The sequence below is a fragment of the Schistocerca serialis genome, chromosome 2 (genome assembly GCF_023864345.2).
Source record: "Schistocerca serialis cubense isolate TAMUIC-IGC-003099 chromosome 2, iqSchSeri2.2, whole genome shotgun sequence".
Classification (NCBI taxonomy): domain Eukaryota; kingdom Metazoa; phylum Arthropoda; class Insecta; order Orthoptera; family Acrididae; genus Schistocerca; species Schistocerca serialis.
The window spans coordinates 308,968,839-308,990,395 of NC_064639.1; the positions used below are offsets into that span (position 1 = coordinate 308,968,839).

The 21,557-nt window shown below is 40.8% G+C and overlaps 1 protein-coding gene across 1 annotated transcript in view; it reads right to left on the bottom strand.

Moving 5' to 3' along the window:
- Positions 1-541: 541 nt before the first annotated feature.
- LOC126455933 (uncharacterized) overlaps positions 542-21,557 on the bottom strand; it is a 102,817-nt gene continuing 81,801 nt past the window's right edge. Inside the window, exons 5-6 of the mRNA XM_050091692.1 lie at positions 9,555-9,808; positions 542-773 (exon numbers count right to left, since the gene is read on the bottom strand). Coding sequence (XP_049947649.1) covers positions 542-773; positions 9,555-9,808 — 486 coding nt within the window. The remainder of the gene's footprint in view (positions 774-9,554; positions 9,809-21,557) is intronic.

Below are 21,557 nucleotides of genomic sequence, written 5' to 3' on the forward strand. Positions count from 1 at the left end.
CCACTCAACAGAAATTATTTACAAGCAAGCAGAATTACTTAGAAGTCTACTGATGTTACAGAACAATGTCTATCGTATAAAGGAAAACACAATTAGTTACTTCAGAGATTGTTGAAACAGACAGGGCAGTGATGAGATGAGATTTTCGTGAAACGGACATACAGTGCTAACTAGAAGCAGACGCCACCGCATTTGGTCGCTCACACCCTTTTATATATCGCACCACTACCCACCCCCCCCCCCCCCACCCCCGCCCCACCATGGTCTGCAGTGCTTTTCTCCGAATACCGAATGCATCTAGGCGGTAGCTCTAGACAGATACGGAATACTGACGTCCCAGTTGTCAAAATTGTGTATTACTCCTTCAGAAACTTGTGTCTCACTAACCACGAAAGGTTTAAGAGACTTCTGGTTTTCTCTTGGGGCACTAGTCTCTGCAACTGTCATACAGTAACAGTTTTCATAGCAGTAGGTATCACGATTGTGTGTGTTGTCAGATTGTGGCAATAGCTTCGCTGGGCAGTGGAACACGTGCACGCTTCTAGTCTGTGCTTGTGGCTGCGTCCCTTAGAACCAGCCTCTTGTAGGATTTCCTCTCGAGCAGCAGCAAGCACAGTGACAGCAGCGCCGTGGCTACCAAGGTGGCGAGTGCAGGAATCACGCTCTGGATGGTCACCGGCTTGAGAGACTCCCGCATCTCCTGACCATCGCGCAGCAACCAGTGCTTCCAGTAGATGCGGTGAATCAGCCCTTCACTCCGCATCTGCAGCAGGCTACAAACCATCACACAGCATTACTTCACATGAACAAAAGAACAGCAGCCGCCTCTGGAGGATACAATTCGGTACTCTTAAACACTTGAAACGAAACGGCCCAGTCTGTATGAAAAAAAACTGTCAATAAGATCAAAGTATTTCATGTACCTTAGCGATAGTTACAATTGCATTTTCATTGGAGTCCAAATACGGTTTTCCGTAAATATACTCACCAGTAAGCTTCTAACTGATCATCAAAACGTTCCAAATATGAATATTAGAAACGAGGATTTTGGTGCCAGAATTCCCTTCTGCAGCTGATATTCTCCCCATGTAGGTGCTATAATGCTTCTGAATTATGATTGTGTTGCCTGGTAAGCTACTTCCTTTTCAGTGTGGTATTGTGCAGAGTAAAGGAAAAGAAGAAATATAGGCTTGGAAGTTATTGATATGCTTAAAGGACAAGAATAATATTTTATGTTTATTAAATTGAAAAGATGCCTTTATAGTTAATTAAAGTGCAAAATCGAAATAACTGCCAACGGTTTTGTGTCCTCCACAGTTTCCAAATTTGTAACTGCAGTAGCCAACTTGAAAGGCAAAGTTCTCATTCAAACCAAAGGCTGGTGAGAAACTGAATTGACAAAAGCCAGGAGATTGCAATATGCACATATACAGATGGCGGTAGTAGCGCTTACACAAGGTATAAAAGTGCAGTGGACTGATGGAGCTGTCTCTGGCTGAACATGGGGTCTGGACACCTCTGCAATCCTCAACACTTATAAGTCCCTCATCCACCCCATCCTTCGTTATGCACACCCTGCATGGATATCAGCCCCTCCGATCTACTATAAGTCCCTTCAAACCCTTGAACATCATGTGCTCCGCCTCGCCTATCGCATACATCTCCTGTCCCCTACACAGATCCTTTATGACCTGATTCCTTTCCTGCACCTCCTCCTTTTCCTCGAATGGATACGGCTGCTTTACACCTCCTGCAAGCTTGATCCTCCCCACCCACTTGTCTCTCCCATCCTCTCCCATCCCAACCTGCTGCCGCACCTGTACTCTTGCGTCCCACCTGCTCTCTATCTTCACACTCTCCACACCCTTGCCCAAGGTGGCTTCTGCCAATTCCCCCTCCCGAATGATGCCCTCATCCCCTCCATCTACCCCTCCGACCAGATTTGATCCTCCACTTCTTCCTCCTGAGTTTTTCCTCCTAGGGCTCCCTCTTTCCCTTCATTCCCTCCTCCCTTCCCCCTCCTCAATTCATTTCCAAAAAATACATCCTGGTGGAGCATACATTATTTTCTCTGGTCATAGCTCTAATGCTAGATTGTTACAAAGAGTTATAGAAAATCTGTAATCATATTTTCGTATAATAAACGCACAGCATTGTAATTATCACTGTTAACTTAATTCATCTACGTTTTTTTCTATGTCAGTTCATTGCACAACGCCAGGATAAGTAGTCTTTCATACTTTCTAATTTCATTCATTTGCCATAATAAGGAAAACTGAAGACTCTCTAATCGTAATTTACGAGAGATTTTGTTCATTTTCAAATTATGTGGATGAGTTCGAGTGTGGAATGGAAGTGCTGATGTGTACGTGGGTGTATGTTATTCAATGATGGTATTTCTGTTTCCTGTCGTCAGAGACAGTAGTATAATCCATACTTTATGATATTTCTTAATATTTTCTCTCTATTTCTTTTGGAGTAATAAGTATTTCCTATCAACTGATCGAAATACTTTATTTTAGTTTTATTGTACCCGTATGAACATATTCCCACAAGCTATGTTGCATGCTGTCTGGAGTATCGCTTAGCGTCACTGGCTGGCATGGCGGGAGTCGCCACTTCAAATCATATCACCAAAAATATTTCTTACTTAATATTTATCATTTCTAGAAGATTCTAGAATTTTCATATGTTTGTAATGTCAGCGTGTTGTGGAATACTCGATGTTTGTGTAAAAAGTAGCACTCTCCAACCAGGAGACAGTTCTGTTCTGTCCGCATGTTGGTGTCGCTAATAAAAGGGCTTTTAGTGCTAAATGTAGTTCTTCCCTGACGATCCTCGCTTCGTATTTGGACTTGATTGTGCTTACCAAAAGTTATTGTCTTGTGGAGACGCCAGGTACTTCAAAACATCTATATCACCCTGGACGTCATATAAAAGTCGTCGCCTAAACGCACAGAAACCGGAATACAAGAGCAGTATATTCAGAAAACCAGACGATTCCAGCGCAACACTTAGTCAGGTACACACCAGGCAGACATCAATATCTTTCTGAGACGCTATTAAGGAGCCCATGAAAAGATTGAAAGGATGCAACGGAGTCGCCAAATACAGCAAGTGGTATGATATGATGTGTTTGGAAAATCTGTACTTTCTTTGGAAAATACAGCCCAGCAGTGATCCCAGAACAGCAAAGAAGACTCAGTTGTACATAATGAATATATCCAAAAGAACAGACACTATAATTAAGGAGAGACGGCAAACGATCTCTTCATCGCAAATGCGTTCTAGGTTCGAACTCTTATGGGAATAGGCGCAATGTAGCAAGTAATGAGGATAATGGGCAAGGGACACCGCGTTGGTAGTGTGTAGATATTTGAGAATTTACGTCTGATGGGAGGCATGCGAGAATAATATATACTGTTGCAATGTCTACTTTGTCTGGATGGACATGGTCCCCAAGGATAGATGCATACTTGTGTGGATTTATTGTGACTTCCAGAATGACGGAATCATCCAGCGAATACCACGAAAACATTCCACAGAACATAACGCTTCCTCCTCCGGCTTGGAGACTAACGACGATTGTTGCAGGATGTTTGCTCTGAGATGATGGAGCATACAACATGATTCATCTGAAAAGGTCAACTGTCGCCGCTCATCGGACGTCCATTTGTGGTTCTGACGAGCTAATTTCAGCCTTCGTCACCGATGAGTAACAATCACCAATGTACAGCAGCTTGCATGGGTGCATGAAGTAGGCGCCAGCTGTCGGGGACCATACACAACAACGTTCGGTGAATGGTCGTTGAGATGACCCTGTCCGTAGGGCCTTGATTCATCTGTCAGTTGCTCAACATTTGCACGTCTATTCGCCAGTACACATCTCCGCAGCCATCGTTCACCCTGTCATCAATGGCCCATGGTGCACCAAAGTTGCCATGACAACAGTTTTCGACAGCGCCATTTTGCCGTATACTGTATACTTTAACTACGCCGGCACACGAATAGCTTACAAACTTAGGGGCTTCGGAAATGCTTCCACCCGTGGCCCGAAAGCCAATGATCATACCCAATTCGACGTCAGATGAATCACAGCGTTTCCGCATTACGACAACGACTGCATTGTTTTCTGCGTCCCTCAGATACACTTTATACACTCTCCAAAGCCTTCCAGACCGGTGAGCTTTAATACTAACGTATCTCTCTGTCTGTCTGTCTCTCTCTCTCTCTCTCTCTCTCTCTCTCTCTCTCTCTCTCTCTCTCTCTTTCACACACACACACACGCGTAAGAAATATTTCAAATGTCAACAACACTTTGAAACGAAACAAATGAACACATAGCTATAATAACACGTAAACTAGCGGCACAAAGCTTGTGCCTTGCTGATAAAATGTGTAAATGCGTGTCTAACAGAAGGAAATGGCAACAACAAGCGAAAAACTGCAGCAAAAGAAATAACTGCCTTAACTCGTCATAAATAAGGAGGAAACACCAAATATGAGATAAACAGCAAATAACGTGCTAAATAACGCGATATTATATTGGTTCACAGACTGAAATGTGACGAAAAATAGAAAAATTGAAAACCTTTCCTTGTTTGGAGCTGGCAAGTTCCAGATTATATGGCAGATATAAAACTACCAACATACACATGTAATAGCCTCATGTGAGGTATGCCACCAAATATATAAACGTTTTATTTCCAAAATTTAGTCTCCTAGACTTAAATCCTTAAGCATGAATCATTTTTAATACCTCAACTCAGTGATACACGTTTTAAGGTATACTGTATGTAAACTAATGCAAAATATTTTACTCCCAATAATCGCTCGTTTGTAAAGATAAATATCTAAAAGCTGAACATTCGTATAATCTACACAAGAGGTTAACGTGTAATAAAAGTTTTTCAAAAAGAAAATAAGGAAAAATCCGACTGAAGATAGCACATAAATTGCTGAAAAATGTTGATACCAAATGAACTATGGAACGGTATCTTACATAAGGCAGAATTCTTCTCTAACTTTTCTTAGCAAGCACGGAAAATAAGAAGAGCTACAGTATCCGAAAGACGAGAATGTTTACTCTTCGTTTAGAATTATTCGTGGAACGTGTATTTTTAACAAACAGATGAACTGAATGCAAGAACTTTCTGGCAGATTATAACTGTGAGTCGGACTAGAACGGGGAACTTTTTCTTTCATGGGTAAGTGGTCTACCAACTGAGCTACACAAGCACGTTTCACCATCCGTCTTGACAGAGTTCAGGGTTCAAAACCCGATCCGGCACACAGTTTTAATATGCCATGGAATTTCACATCAGTGTACACTCTGCTGCAGTGTGAAAAATTCATTCTGGAACTGAAAACTTGTTTTGAACAGGTTTTCGGCAACGGTAACTCATCTAAATTTGCTTAAGGTCTATAAAGATGTTATTATTTTTCTCTCTTTTAATTTCTGCTGTGCCACATTTATGCCCCAAGTGGGAGATTCGTGAACTCATTGAACAATTTACCACAAAAAACGTACCTCTTTCCCCTGGCCTGAGGTATGTGTGCAGGCCTTTCAAACATAAAAATATATGCTGCATTCTGGATTTGGCTTGGCAATATACATTCCAGGTAAAGGACTGTTGGCGGCTACAGACCCATTACAATACTGTTTGTCCGCAGTACTGATCCATATTACCTCAGGTACCTCAGAACAACCAATTGCCAACGCATAAAACATTGTCTCAAACTGAGAGAGAAGCACCGACTCTCAAATTACCTTGCACGTTTATTTGTATTATGCTAAGTTCCATCTGATAACAGATCACAGGCCGTTCTTAGCTTCGTTTGGTGAACGTCACAGAAATTGCACAAGAGTTGCGACAGTGGGCCTTCGATTCTATATAAGTATGATATTTCTTACAAGTTTACTAGCAAGCAACCTAACTCTGATTCTCTGCCCCATCTACCTTTGAAATTGGACCCAGTGTTCGACAAAGAGAAAGCTGTTTATTTTGAACCAGGATATAGGGCCAGATTTTCCTCTCCCTGCGTTATTGTGGCTCACATCACTCACAAGGATGATATCTGGATGCAGATGGTCAGTGGTTGCAGTCAGGGTTGCCTGAAAGTGGCCAGTGACTTACACCAGTGTACATTTCGCCAGCTATAAAATCAGTTATCATTAGTGGATGGCATGCCTGTATTATCAACAACGAGCAGCACCAACAAATCATTCTCTTAAACCTCACACAACAGCTTTTGGCACTATTTCAACAGTCATCTGAAAATGATATGGATGGTGAAGGTAGCCCAGCAGGATGTTTATTGGACTGGTTTCACCAAAGACACAGAGGCAATTGTCCACATTTCTGTCAGGTGAGCTGAGCAGCCATGGGCTCCATGATCCACTGGGAGAGTGACCATATTTAATTTGTTGGCCACTTTCTTCGATCTACGTCATTATTAGTGCTGGATGCCCTATCAAATTTTCTTTCTACCTGGTCTCCAGAAATACAAATATATCTCGGCTGTCTCCAAGATCCAAGCCATCGAAATCATCGTCCACTGACATCAGAGCACAAAAAAATTTCTATAAATCTGCTGGTACAACAACCTTCAACATGTCACATCAGTGCTCTTAGAGCAACAAGGAAGCTGAACATATTGTTCATAACTTAAAGCAGCAAATGGCCAAGATTTTGTGGCAGGCATCATCGGAAACAACTCTGGCTTTATCGTCAGCACGTACTGTACTATCCCACTAAATGTGAAGAGCCTGTTTGTTGTACTGCCAAAGTGGCAGCTTGCGACTCTTCTTTATCTTCTGCGCTCTGACCCAACACGGGATCACACTACTGCACTCCATCACCTGTTTACCACCAGACCCCCATGTATGGGCATGAACTTTCCCATACACTCTCACCAAGGTAATGTATGTGCGTACCCAACAGGTCGCAAAAACCAGAGAAACGCTCACCATCCTCGGTTCTATTCACCTTCCAGTCTGGATGCCACCAGTCGTTGATCCACGGGCCACATCACCCCTCGCTCCATGCCGGTGCTAGGCAACACTGGGAAACAAGTACAGGTGCAGGGGCGCTCCCAGGCAACCATCCATGTGAGACAAGCGAAGACCCTCACCACCCAAGTCCAACCCGATGGACATCGGTATACAGAACACATCCAATGCCACCGACACCAGACAAATCAAACCAACAACAGTCCGTCACTAACTCAGAAGACACTGGAGGAGTCGTTTTTGGCCCTACATGCGGGATCCAATGTAGCAGGATGTGGCAGCAATATATCGTTAGCAAGTTTTCATAGACGAAACTAGGAACGGCATCCTGTCACAGAACGTGACGAAAAGTGGACCCAAATCGCTGCGCTCATAGGCACACTTCGTACACTGGATATGTTCTCTAGCAGTTAAGCTAGGGTAATAATAGGTAACAGAACGAGAGGTTTAGTTTTTATGGTTCATGAACCGGTTGACTTCGACAGTTTGATGGACATATAATCTTTCGACAACAGCGCTGCCTGTTTTTTGTGACTGTACTCTGAATTATTCGTGTACGTGTTGTTAGCCTACCTTGTCTGTGGAATGCATTTCGAATGCTGCTTGTATATACAGACGATTATCAGAGCATGTACCGAGCGAGGTGGCGCAGTGGTTAGCACACTGGACTCGCATTCGGGAGGACGACGGTTCAATCCCGCGTCCGGCCATCCTGATTTAGGTTTTCCGTGATTTCCCTAAATCGCTCCAGGCAAATGCCGGGATGGTTCCTCTGAAAGGGCACGGCCGACTTCCTTCCCAGTCCTTCCCTAATCCGATGAGACCGATGACCTCGCTGTTTGGTCTCTTTCCCAAAAACCAACCAACCAACCAACCAGAGCATGTACTATCTTCTTGTAGTGACACATGTGTAACTACTATCAGTTCAATAAAGAGCAGCATAGCTCCGCTACAATACTACTATCCTGCATATAGCAGAGAGGAAAAGCTGACGCCAGAATCATACAGGAAACTTGTCGGTATATTTTATATAACGAGAGAGCTTTATACAAGCTTGGTGTCACAAGTGTGAGATGCTCAGCCAAAACTATGGTTCGATAGTTTTGGGACACTACCTGTATGATGTAGTAAGCTGTAAGATAACTAGTATTACTGATAAATTTGGCAGAGAAAGAAACATAAATGAATACGTGACAGAGGAACTGTTTTTTGTTTGTTTCTTTGTTTGTTTTGCACATAATGAGAACCGTACGCCATTCAGTGTTGATCCATTGTGTGTCTTATATCCTCACAAAATATAAACTGCATTTTATAAGTAAACTGCTCGTGTAACTCCTACGTTTTTATGTAACCAAAACAATAACTTCTGATATAAGTATAGTTTAAATGCACGAACACAAAAAATCTATATAAGCATCTTTGTTAGTTTGTATTCAGTAGAACAGTATCAATCGCAAGAGTTTCCTATTATAACTGATAAGTGTGAAACTTATTTATCAATAACAGAAACAGGTTTTACAAAAGCTCGACGAGGTATTGAAGCTATTTTTGATGTGGTTTTCTTTTTTTTCTTTTTGCTTAATGTATTTTTTTTAATTTTACCCTTTTATTCGAGGAAATTGCGTTTTCTAACACTGTATCACAACTCTGTACACATCATCCCTCTGTTTCACGTTACAAATCAGCAATTTTCGAATTAAGCTTGAACTAAAGGACAGTTTCAACTTAGCTAGAAATACTGTTTATTTTAAGTAACAGGCAGGACGATAACTATGTACAACGAAAACTATCCGTAGGTTATGGTGCCCTTTATATATGCACATTCAGTTTCCAGACGGTTCACCGTTCCAGTTTCTGGAGGACTCTAGTAAGACACTGGTAGCATATGCAAACAAAGCGATCGAAATCAGGTAACACCTAACAGATCCGCAACGCTCCTAATGTGCAGGTGACACGGTTACGATATTAGCTGACCCAAGCTATTAGGAAACCTACTGTAGTTTACAATTTCTTACGATAGTCCACGGTAGTTTCACAACTCTAATAAGAAATAATATGTGCAGGAATTTCCTGACTATATCTGAACTGTTTTAAGAAAATTTCGATAGACTACGTTACTGATTTGTTATTGTCGATGGGAATTGAGTCACAATTTCATTTCAGAAAGGAAATTGATATCAGATCACCGGGTGAGAACCAGTGGCGCTGTAGAGGCCTGGATTAAAAAATTTCATCCTTGTTCAGGGCAGTGCACCAGTTTACAAAGGAGTTTTTACAATAGGAAAATTGCAGAGAGGATATGAAGTAATTATTTGTTCGAAAAATGATAATTTTCATTTATATAGAGTGAGAATTTTTTACCTTTTCTTCGTAAAGCAGAAATTTCGACCTTCACATTGCTTCAGGGGCATCTCCTTATCTTTTTTCTCCATCACGTGTGCTTTCCAGATTTAAAATAAGATTACATGAACAAAAGTAATTAATAATGGAATTTGACATAAAACGAAAGTGACTTGGTTGCAAATTTAAAAAAAATACTTACTGGTAGTTAATAAGTTCACGATAAGGGCTTCCTTTCCTGAAGGCTACAGCCGTCTGAATACTCATGTACTCCTGAGCGCTTATTACAGGACATTTTGTTGACCTCTTGTACGCTCTGTACACAACGTCAGTTATCACTGCTGCATTTTTATGTGAGTTGCATATTCTCTCAAATATATCCTTGTTGCGTATTGGAATCTTCTCTTTCTCGACGTGCTTCTCGTAAACAGACTTGAGAACTGCGTCGCTAGTATTCTGTATTGAAATAAATTAATGAATGTTAACAACGGAAGAGGATCTCATAAATTTATCTGTAGTTTAAGAAGATATCAAAGTTATTACTGATTCATACTCTAAGAAATTTGTCAGTGGTACACCTAACAAAGATTATATTAGCAAGAATATTTTATCACAAGCAGCACAATTAGTTGTATAAATATTCCTGACCGTAACAAGGGAAACACACATATCACTGTAAACTTAATTTCGGCTCCTATTATTTGACTGGTATAGCACTGTCTACTACGTCTTTTTCTCTTGTCCTAATCCCTTCATATCTGTTCATCCTCTACAGAAAGTACCTTAGATTACACACTTTGTATATTTTAATTTTTGAATGCCTCTTCATTCCTGTAAAGAAGGAAAAACCAGACGGATTTTATAAACTGGTTTAGGCATATAAAGCACACAATTAAGAAGTCTATAGAGTACTGGGACTACTAGAAACGGGGGGGGGGGGGGGGGTATAAGAGCTATCGGCTGTGGAGACTGTGAGAGGGAAGCGCAATTAAAATATGGCAACTCGTTACCCGGAGAAGTAGCGGGCTGCTTGAACTGACACATTGCAACGTATTTTGTAAAATCATTGTTAATATTTCTTTCCGTTTTGTATTATTCAAATTTAAAGTCTTATTAAAATTGTGTATTTAGTTTTCGGTATTAATTCATTGTGATTAGCACAAAATATGTCTGGCCTTGTAACACTAACCAAAACGGCCTTGCTGTGCTGGTAATGCGAACGGCTGAAAGCAAGGGGAAACTACAGCCGTAATTTTTCCCGAGGGCATGCAGCTTTACTGTATGGTTAAATTATGATGGCGTCCTCTTGGGTAAAATATTCCGGAGGTAAAATTGTCCCCCATTCGGATCTCCGGGTGGGGACTACTCAAGAGGACGTCGTTATCAGAGGAAAGAAAACTGGCGTTCTGTGGATTGGAGCGTGGAATGTCAGATCCCTTAATCGGGCAAGTAGGTTAGAAAATTTAAAAAGGGAGATGGATAGGTAAAAGTTAGATATAGTGGGAATTAATGAAGTTCGGTGGCAGGAGGAACAAGACTTTTGGTCAGGTGAATACAGGGTTATAAATACAAAATCAAATAGGGGTAATGCAGGAGTAGGTTTAATAATGAATAGGAAAATAGGAATGCGGGAAAGCTACTACAAACAGCACAGTGAACGAATTATTGTGGCCAAGATAGACACGAAGCCCACATCTACTACAATAAAACAATTTTATATGGCAACTAGCTCTGCAGATGATGAAGAAATTGATGAAATGTATGATGAGATTAAAGAAATTATTCAGGTAGTGAAGGGAGACGAAAATTTAATAGTCATGGGTTACTGGAATTCGAGAGTAGGAAAAGGGGGAGAAGGAAACATAGTAGCTGAATATGGATTGGGGGAAAGAAATGAAAGAGGAAACCGTCTGGTAGAATTTTGCACAGAGCATAACTTAATCATAGCTAACACTTGTTTCAAGAATCATTGAAGAAGGTTGTACACATAGAAGAATCATGGAAATACTAGAAGGTATCAGATAGATTGTATAATGGTAAGACAGAGATATAGGAACCATATATTAAATTGTAAGACATTTCCAGGGGCAGATGTGGACTCTGACCACAATTTATTGGTTATGAACTGTAGATTAAAACTGAAGAAACTGCAAAAAGATGGGAATTTAAGGAGATAGGACCTGGACAAACTGATTACACCAGAGGTTGTACAGAGTTTCAGGGAGAGCATAAGGGAACAATTGTCACAAATGGGGGAAAGAAATACAGTAGAAGGAGAATGGGTAGCTCTGAGGGATGAAGTAATGAAGGCAGCAGAGGATGAAGTAGGTAAAAAGACGAGGGCTCGTAGAAATCCCTGGGTAACAGAAGAAATATTGAATTTAACTGATAAAAGGAGAAAATATAAAAATGCAGTAAATGAAGCAGGCAAAAAGGAATACAAACGTCTCAAGAATGAGATCGACAGGAAGTGCAAAATGGCTAAGCAGGGATGGCTAGAGGACAAATGTAAGGATGTACAGGCTTATCTCACTTGGGGTAAGATAGATACTGCCTACAGGAAAATTAAAGAGACCTTTGGAGAAAAGAGAACCACTTGTATGAATATCAAGAGCCCAGATGGAAACCCAGTTCTAAAAAAAGAAGAGAAAGCAGAGAGGTGGAAGAGGTATATAGAAGGTCTATACAAGGGCGATGTACTTTGGGACAATATTCTGGAAATGGAAGAGAAAGTAGATGAAGACGAAATGGGAGATACAATACTGCGTGAAGAGTTTGACAGAACACTGAAAGACCTGAGTCGAAACAAGGCCCTGGGAGTAGACAACATTCCATTAGAACTACTGACAGCCTTGGGGGAGCCAGTCCCGACAAAACTCTACCATCTGGTGCGCAGGATGTATGAGACAGGCGAAATACCCTCAGACTTCAAGAAGAATATAATAATTCCAATCCCAAAGAAAGCAGGTGATGACAAATGTGAAAATTACCGAACTATCAGTATAATAAGCCATAGCTGCAAAATGCTAACGCAAATTCTTTACAGACGAATGGAAAAACTAGTAGAAGCCAACCTTGGGGAAGATCAGTTTGGATTCCGTAGAAATATTGGAACACGTGAGGCAATACTGACTTTACGACTTATCTTAGAAGAAAGATTAAGGAAAGGCAAACCTACGTTTCTAGCATTTGTAGACTTAGAGAAAGCTTTTGACAATGTTGACTGGAAAACTCTCTTTCAAATTCTAAAGGTGGCAGGGGTAAAATACAGGGAGCGAAAGGCTATTTACAATTCGTACAGGAAGGAGTTGGCAGTTATAGGAGTCGATGGACATGAAGGGGAAGCAGCGGTTGGGAAGGGAGTGAGATAGGGTTGTAGCCTCTCCCCGATGTTATTCAATCTGTATATTGAGCAAGCAATAAAGGAAACAAAAGAAAAATTCGGAGTAGGTATTAAAATCCATGGAGAAGAAATAAAAACTTTAAGGTTCGCCGATGACATCGTAATTCTGTCTGAGAGAGACAGCAAAGGACTTGGAAGAGAAGTTGAATGGAATGGTCAGTGTCTTGAAAGGAGGATATAAGATGAACATCAACAAAAGCAAAACGAGGATAATGGAATGTAGTCGAATTAAGTCGGGTGATGCTGAGGGAATTAGGTTAGGAAATGAGACACTTAAAGTAGTAAAGGAGTTTTGCTATATGGGGAGCAAAATAACTGATGATGGTCGAACTAGAGAGGATATAAAATGTAGACTGGCAATGGCAAGAAAAGTGTTTCTGAAGAAGAGAAATTTGTTAACATCGAGTATAGATTTAAGTGTCAGGAAGTCGTTTCTGAAAGTATTTGTATGGTGTGTAGCCATGTATGGAAGTGAAAGATGGACGATACGTAATTTGGACAAGAAGAGAATAGAAGCTTTCGAAATGTGGTGTTACAGAAGAATGCTGAAAATTAGATGGGATCACATAACTAATGAGGAGGTATTGAATAGGACTGGGGAAAAGAGGAGTTTTTGGCACAACTTGACAAGAAGAAGGGACTGGTTGGTAGGACATGTTCTGAGGGATCACAAATTAACATTGGAGGGCAGTGTGGAGGGTAAAAATCATAGAGGGAGACCAAGAGATGAATACACTAAGCAGATTCAGAAGGACATAGGTTGCAGTAAGTACTGGGAGATGAAGAACCTTGCACAGGATAGAATAGCATGGAGAGCAGGATCAAACCAGTCTCAGGACTGAAGACTACAACAAACAACATGAGTCATTAGCTTTTAACGGATGTGCGAGACAGTAAAAATATAAACAAATATATTGGGTAAAGGGAGAGAAAATTAATTTAGATCCTGCTACAGAAGACAACTCTATCCTGAGGGAGTGTTTTATAAATACTGCCTTTTAGTTATTGAAAAGTACAATCGTATAGTTTTGACAGTGTTCAAAATTAAAGTCAAGTATTCCAATTTGCTTAAGTAACTACAAATATGAATGAAACCTTATGAAAATTACTTGAGGTAAAAAATTAGTATTACAGGCTGAAAACAAAGTGAAGAGATGAGACATGTTGAAAGAACAGTATATTGATCGTTGAGTGAAATTATGTCCTTTAATAAACTGATATTATGTTTGAAAACGAGTGGCGTTCGTGGTTGCTAAAATCGCAGAATCCTGCTAACTGTAAAATTTTCTAATATCATCGAAGATCGAGGCCTCTTTTAGTGTTAAAGCATTTTTACATCTTAGATTAATAGCCATCAAGCAATTCAAACGGAAAAGTAAATTTTGAAGGTTATTGAGGCAACCGTGAATTCTGGGATTCAGCATCTGCAGGCCTTAGCTCGTAGAAACTTCGCTGCAGCCAATTACGTAAATTTGGAGTTATGAAATGCAACAAATTTTCGATTTATAGGAAACCTCTTTTGGAGGGGGGAGGGGAGAAATTCCTCTGACTTTCCATTTTTGGGGACATGTGTTTAGTCTTCATTATTCGTGAACTACATTAATAGTAGTTTTATTCATTGTAGGTCACTTTTAGTAAGAAATTAGACATTAAGAATCATTCTTCATGAGAAAGGTACTAGTGCTACAATTTCCTATTGTGACTACTTTAAAATCAACACAGTGGTTTGAGAATCTTTATAAGCTGGATGTAATGACTCACTTAGTCATATACAAAACTTATCTATCTGCTCTGTACAGTGGACTCGCATTCGGGAGGACGACGGTTCAATCCCGCGTCCGGCCATCCTGATTTAGGTTCCCCATGATTTCCCTAGATCACTTCAGGCAAATGCCGGGATGGTTCATTTAAAAGGGCACGGCCGATTTCCTTCCCCATCCTTCCCTAATTCGAGCTTGTGCACCGTCTCTAATGACCTCGTTGTCGACGGGACGTTAAACACTACTTTCCTACCCCTCCATCTGCTCTGTATGTGTATACATTCAATGAACTGCTGTCAGCACACCCCCACATTAGAAGATTTATCTAGTATGTGTATGTAAATACATGCGTTACATATTTTCCACACCAAAGATGGCTCTGGATTTAGATCTTTATGGTACTTATCCATGAAAAGTAACTTTTCCTAGTCTGACGTACGTAGATTTGGATATGTAGTAGGACCAATTACTCACAGTTACTATTACTTACAATGAATCCCTTGAGTGCGATGTCACAAAAGGCCAATGAAGTTTCCAGATTTCGACGCCCCACATATTGCTTCAGGCTACGAAGCTTAGTTGAACTGCTTAGTCGACGAGTAACATTCAATAGTGCTTAACTCCTACTGATGTTAATACAAAACAGATCAATGGCAACGATAAACAAAGCAAACATTTCATCATATCTACAACAACGTTGCCGAAGTTAACAATTCGTCAAAAATGAATTCGAAAGAGTCGGTAGCAATATGACCACGTAGTGGGTAAGAAAAACTACAGATATTCAAGGGAGAACAAGGCGCACTTGTTACAAAACCTGGCGTCTGTGCTTTTGAATGATGCTCTACGCAATTTACAGAATGTGCGTGATAGTGATCTTCTACGTTATGCACATCAAATTGCACGCGACTTAGATTACAGTGATTTCACAGGAGCAATGGGTGGCCTCATAAAATTCTTTTTCGTGTGCATGGTCAGGCAAGAATATAGGGAATATTTACGTCACAGCAAGATAAAGTGGGAAATGGGCGTAAGAAAGCCATAACTATGGTTTGAGCACTGCTTTCGGCCAATATCTGGTCAAAATAACTTGCTTTTGCTTGATTCCTGGTCTGTGTATAAATGTCGTACCCCTTTAGAGCACTCTATCCCTCCTGAAAAGTGTGTGACATTGCAATTCATACCACTGTAGCCAATGGACAAATTCTGTCTCTGGATGTTTGTTTTTTCCGTGCCTATAAAACATATTATCGGTTTACTGCAGCTTTGCCTTAAAGAATAGCCATTTTTATGGTAAGCTCCACGATGGACTGTTTCGCTTTCGGTTGCGTACCATCACATTCCATCAGTTCTCATCACCTTGTTACACCAGCATGATGCTGTATGCATCCTTTCAATGTGGATACCTATCTGAACGTCTTGCACGATTTGTTACTCCAAAGGAGTTCATCTTCGATCTTGATAATGCGAAACTTTGTGATCACTGTGGAGAGTCATTTTTCATTCAGTGTTCCTGGCACAAGTTAATGTTTGTTTTGCACATTTCTTGAAGTTGACCATGTCCATTTTGTGAAGTGTAATATATACGTCCCATATAAGGTTGATCTCTGCACCACCGGGATATTCATTTTCTGTCGCCCTCCTGATGTACATTGTGAGTCATTATCAAGTAATATTTTACCTGTCGTAACTGACAAAATAATGCTTTCAAATGAGCGATCGACCTTGCGACCTGAAACTCAAGGTGTTCCTTGCAAGTAGCAAGTACACACATAACTAACACATAACTAAATTGTAAGTTCATAGCATTAGAGTCACATGTTTTTTGATAAATAATACAGGTATTTCAGATGTGGAAATATTTAATTTTAGCGTCCGTAGTACCTTTCACTTGTTGAAAAGTAGGATGTACCGGGAACAAGATGGGGACTGGCTGTTTCGTTTTATTGCCTGGCAAAAATAATGTCGTTTGACTGGGAGAACAAAATGTGTAGATGTTTCCTTAGAAGCTCCCTGACTGGTCAGATTCGAGGAAAGGGACGTGATTTAGGAAAGGGGAGGAGGCACAGTGACATCATAGAAAGGAGGCAGGGTACTGTACTAACATGTGAGTATGATGACACAAGCGTAAACGGTTTGGGCCAGAATACCTATAGCCACGCTATTCTCCACACTTCATAAGCTTCTATTGTATTTTGTCTGAGCAAGTTATTGTCCACATATCAGGTACATACAATATTGCTCCCCAGATAAATATCATAAAAATAACAAAGTTTTTTACTTGATATTACAAAATTTCGCTTTGTCAGAGAGGTTTCCTTCCTATTGACGATCTGTATTTCATTTTCTCTCTACATCAGTTATTGTGAGTTATTTTATTGTCTAATTAGAAAACGTACCTACAACTTATAGCGATGTAATTCCTTACCGTCACCAGATTTAATTTGAATATTTTCAAATTACTCTAGTTTACGATCGTCGATGTTCATCTTACAAACTCTTTTTAGAACACAATCCATAAGCTTCAACTTATCTTCACAGTGCTTTGCCATCCATGGAAGATTTAGAACGTCACTGACAAATGTAAAAGTTATCGTTTCTTATCCCTGAACGTTAACTCCTTTCCCATTTTCTCACAGATTTCCTTTACTGCTTTCCCAATGTATTTATTGAATGACATGGGGAATTGCCTACGTACTTCTCTGATTTCCTTCCCAACTACGTCTTCCCTTTCACGTCCTTAGTCTCTAAAACTGCAGTCTCGTACCTACAAAAGTTATATGTGTTCTTTCGTTCCGGCTCTCTTCAGAATTCCAAAGATAGCATTCTATCCATTTTTATTTATGTAGTCTTCGTTGTTTCTGTTGTACAGTGCATAATTATTACTAAGTATTGTAACAGCCTAGGTACTTCTAATTCTTCAACTGACACTAGTGCACGGAAGCAAACGCTCACGTGCCGTATAGTCAGTGATGACGATGCGACGTCACAGCCCATGGTGTGGTGTTTCCGAAGTTACCAATGAGCTTTCCCCAATCGCTTTGGGCGAGTTCTACCTATAGCAGGCCTGGAAAACTGCTCTTACTGCCTCGATACACGATTGACCGATTTTGAAGAGCCTGAAGTCAGTTTGGTTTCATGCCCCCCCCCCCCCCCCAAGTATGGTCTTTGTACCCGCTATTCCAATGAACCACTTTGGTGCCAATTATGGCTTCTTCTTATTACTCTTAAGATCAATGCCTATCCTGTCTCCCACATTCCTAGCTTGCCCATCCTCTACACTGGTCTGCAGAATGGCGATCCAGCCTGAAACTTTTCTTTCTGTTCGTGGCTACTGAAACTAATGTACATTAGTAATGGTTTGAGCTCTGAAATAAAATCCCACTCGTCATAAGAATAAACAGCTTTGCATGTTATGCAAAACTCCATTATGAATTGGGGCGCTGCACACAATGGGAAAACACATCTGATTGTGTTTATTAAAGAAGTCTCGCCTAATCAGGGGAGAGGTACTACGAAGAAAGGTTCGTAAATGGAGTCGATATCAGGATACCAAATATTTATTCAAATTGAAGTACAACGTGGAATATTGCTGCAGTGTGACTCTTCGAACAAGAAAAAATACAGAACACTAACAAGAAATGCTGAAATTAATTATGCAGGACTTCAATTGAAATCGTAAATAAGACCGAAAGAAGAAAAAAATCAGAATTCCTCATCTGCACATTTCACGTTTTCAAATAAACAACAAAAATAATCCATGAATCCCGCATCCAAGATGCAGAAACAACCAGATAAATGCGAGGTTCTCGGAGTGAGAGTAGCAAAACGCGACACTTAACAACTTCAAACTGCACTGTCAGCGTAGGACGACAGCCAGGAAGCGATTCATCAGAATGGCAGAAAGTGAACCAAAGAATACCAAGTTCTCTGTACTCAGCGCAGACTCTCTTTGGAGGGGCGATAGCAAGCTTGTAGCCAATGTGATGAACGAGAAAGTCCCTCGAAGCATGAGAACAGAGAGAAACACTGCTGAAGTTCTCTTGACATGGTATACAAAAGCGCAAAAACAATTTGCTTCAATGGTGCTGAGTCTGAACGGTTCAAATGTGTGTGAATTCTTAAGGGACCAAACTGCTGAGGTAATCGGTCCCTAGACTTACACACTACTTAAACTAACTTATGCTAAGAACAACACACACACGCATGCCCGAGGGAGGTCTCGAACCTCCGGCGGGAGGGGCCGCGCAATTCGTGACATGGCGCCTCAAACCATGCGGCCACTCCCCGCGGCGTTTGAACGGTCTTTTAGAACAGCGTGACATGGCATACACAGTGTCTAGTAAGGGAGGTGAAACATGGAATTATACAAGAAGAAATACTGTTGAAATAGTACGAAATTACTCACGTCTCGTGGGAACGGAAAGGCCGGATTCTTGGTGACGTTAATGCTGAATATATACATGTTGTATTTCAGGCAGGAACTTGGGGGATAAGGTGGCTGCGCATAAAGTATTAACACTCAGAAACCACAACTTCAGAACGAAAAGAACAGGCCCTTGGGACCTTCCCAGACCGACTACCACCCAACTTAAGACAAACTTTTTCTGCCGCTGCTCTCCTTGCATGAGAATCTTTCAGCCACCCCTAACCCCTAACAGACTGCGCTGTTCGCCATTATTACGAAATGATTCTAACTGAACCGATACATGTGCGTGAAGTGTTCTGGTTTTGTCACGTTACACGGCTAAAAGACTTCCAGGCAAAACATGAGTTAGTTTTTATCGGTAATTGCGATCTACATTGACGAAAAAAACGTGCAGAGGATTTTGAATCGTTTGCTGATAGAAGCGGAGCTGTTTTTTGTCGAACATGTTAAGATCATGATGATATCGTACTTTGCGAGCCCGAGGATCGCGATATAGATGCCTTTATTGAAGGAATTGATCCTAGAGTAGGGGGCGAGATCAAATTTTCGTCTATTAGTATCTTACAAGAAGCCAAACGACTCGGTCTGTTGAGGGAAGAGGCAAACCAATTTGATGTGTGCTACATCTTCGTAACCGGAGCCAAGTCTGGTCGTTGCCATCGCCTAGGACAGCACGTGCGCAATAGCTAAGCACCATATTGACCGCATGGTAGAGAATTCGGCTACGAGCAACATGCAACTTCAGAAACACTAGAGGCAGTAACGCTTTGGTAGTTGGAGTAGCCACCGCTCTGAGCTCACACTGATCGAGAACAATCCCGTGAGAAGTTAAAAATTGAAAAAGGTGAAATATATGACGATGGTTGGAGAATTAGGTAAGGAAGATACTTTTGATTCAGGATCATAGGTGGGTTTAACATTCACCCCCAATAGCGACAGACGTATAGCCTCGCTGTAATCTGAGTGTCTTAGGACTTGAGATAATACGTCCTGTAGGCGTGCGGGAGATTAATTTCAGGACTGGTGTAGAAGTATTTGCGCTTATAGTACATATATTATCATGCGATAATCCAAATTTTTATGTGCTCCCGTGGAATGATTACCTGTGCTGCGTCCATGATGTATTTGACTCTGGGCCACGTAGTGTCCAAATAGGTGACCAAGAATTCCTATTTGGCAGTGACAGGAACAGGACTGAAGGGCAGGAAAGAATCTGTCCTGCCATCCTCAGAAGATTAAGGCTATTGATTCCAAATCATAAGTGGTGAACTGGGAAAGATTCTCTGGGTGAAGATCAAATCGAAATTTCCTATGTACTCTTTTATCCTGGTTCCTCTGATACCCCAGAATGTATTGGTAGATGAACTGGAAGTGCATTGAAAAGAAGGATGTATCAACCGATTGTACTCAATGAAGAAATGCATTACTCTTAAAAATTTAAGATTTTGCAGTTCCCTAGAAAAACATGCACAGTGACTAAGAGCTGTACTTTCATACACACAAAACGCAAATTTCAACCTAAAATTACGGAAATATAAATTTGTACAGCTCCAAGTGAGCTATTTGGGCTGTACAATTTCAGCTGATGGAGGTCCATCCTATCCATGGTTAATCAATGCAGTAAAGGACTTTCCTGCTCCTTTTAATATGAAGGGATAACAGCCCTTTCTTGGTTTGGCAAATTATTATCATTGTTTTGTATTACAATACGCCACTATTACCAAACCGCCCACCAAACTGCTGAAGATGGGTTTATTGTGTTTCTTGTGTATTAACATTTGGGATGATCATATGCAGGCAAGCATGAATATTCTTCCAGTTTCATATCCACATTAATATTGGTTTAGCTAAAGACTTTTATATCAGCCTGCATGTGCTTTCCTAGAATGCTTCATTCCTGAAGAGATCGTTTCTAAGTATTTCTTATTTTCTCAGGTGACTGATTCTTGCGAGGATGAGTAACAAGAAGAGGATGTTGTGACTATCATGAAGATAAAATTCATAATTTTGCAATATTTAACCTATTTCTAGATATGTAAAAGAGATCAGCGTAGTGCTCACTTATTTTCTTAGTCCAAGAACGTAATAAGTCCCTGAGAATATACAGGGTGTTCATTTTAACTGAGGACATTGAAATATCTCGAAAACTACACATCGCAACTAAAACAGTTATAACTCCAATTTGTTTCTCTCGCACTGGGACATCCCATTGTCTGGGTGCGGGTGGGGGGCAACTTTGAACTCTTCAATGGGAACCCCTGTTTTTTATTGCAGATTATGATTCGACAGTAAAATATACATACATATTGTCTGAAGCATTTTCTTTGTTTTTCCACAGACGGGGCTGTAATCGCAGGAATAGAAATGGGCACACAATCGTAACTTACGACATGCTACTCAGTGGCCGTTGAATATTCAGTGGCAAGTGGATTCCGCCGCTATTCTGCGAGGGTAGGACAAGCCAATATTTCAGAACCTGTAATTGGAAACCCCATTCGCAACGTTGTATTCGCCAAACATATTGACTACTCGACGCACAACCGTGGCCGTGTAGCGAATTACGACATTTAGTAACAGGCATTACACTATGACTGGAGCTCACTTATCGCGCAG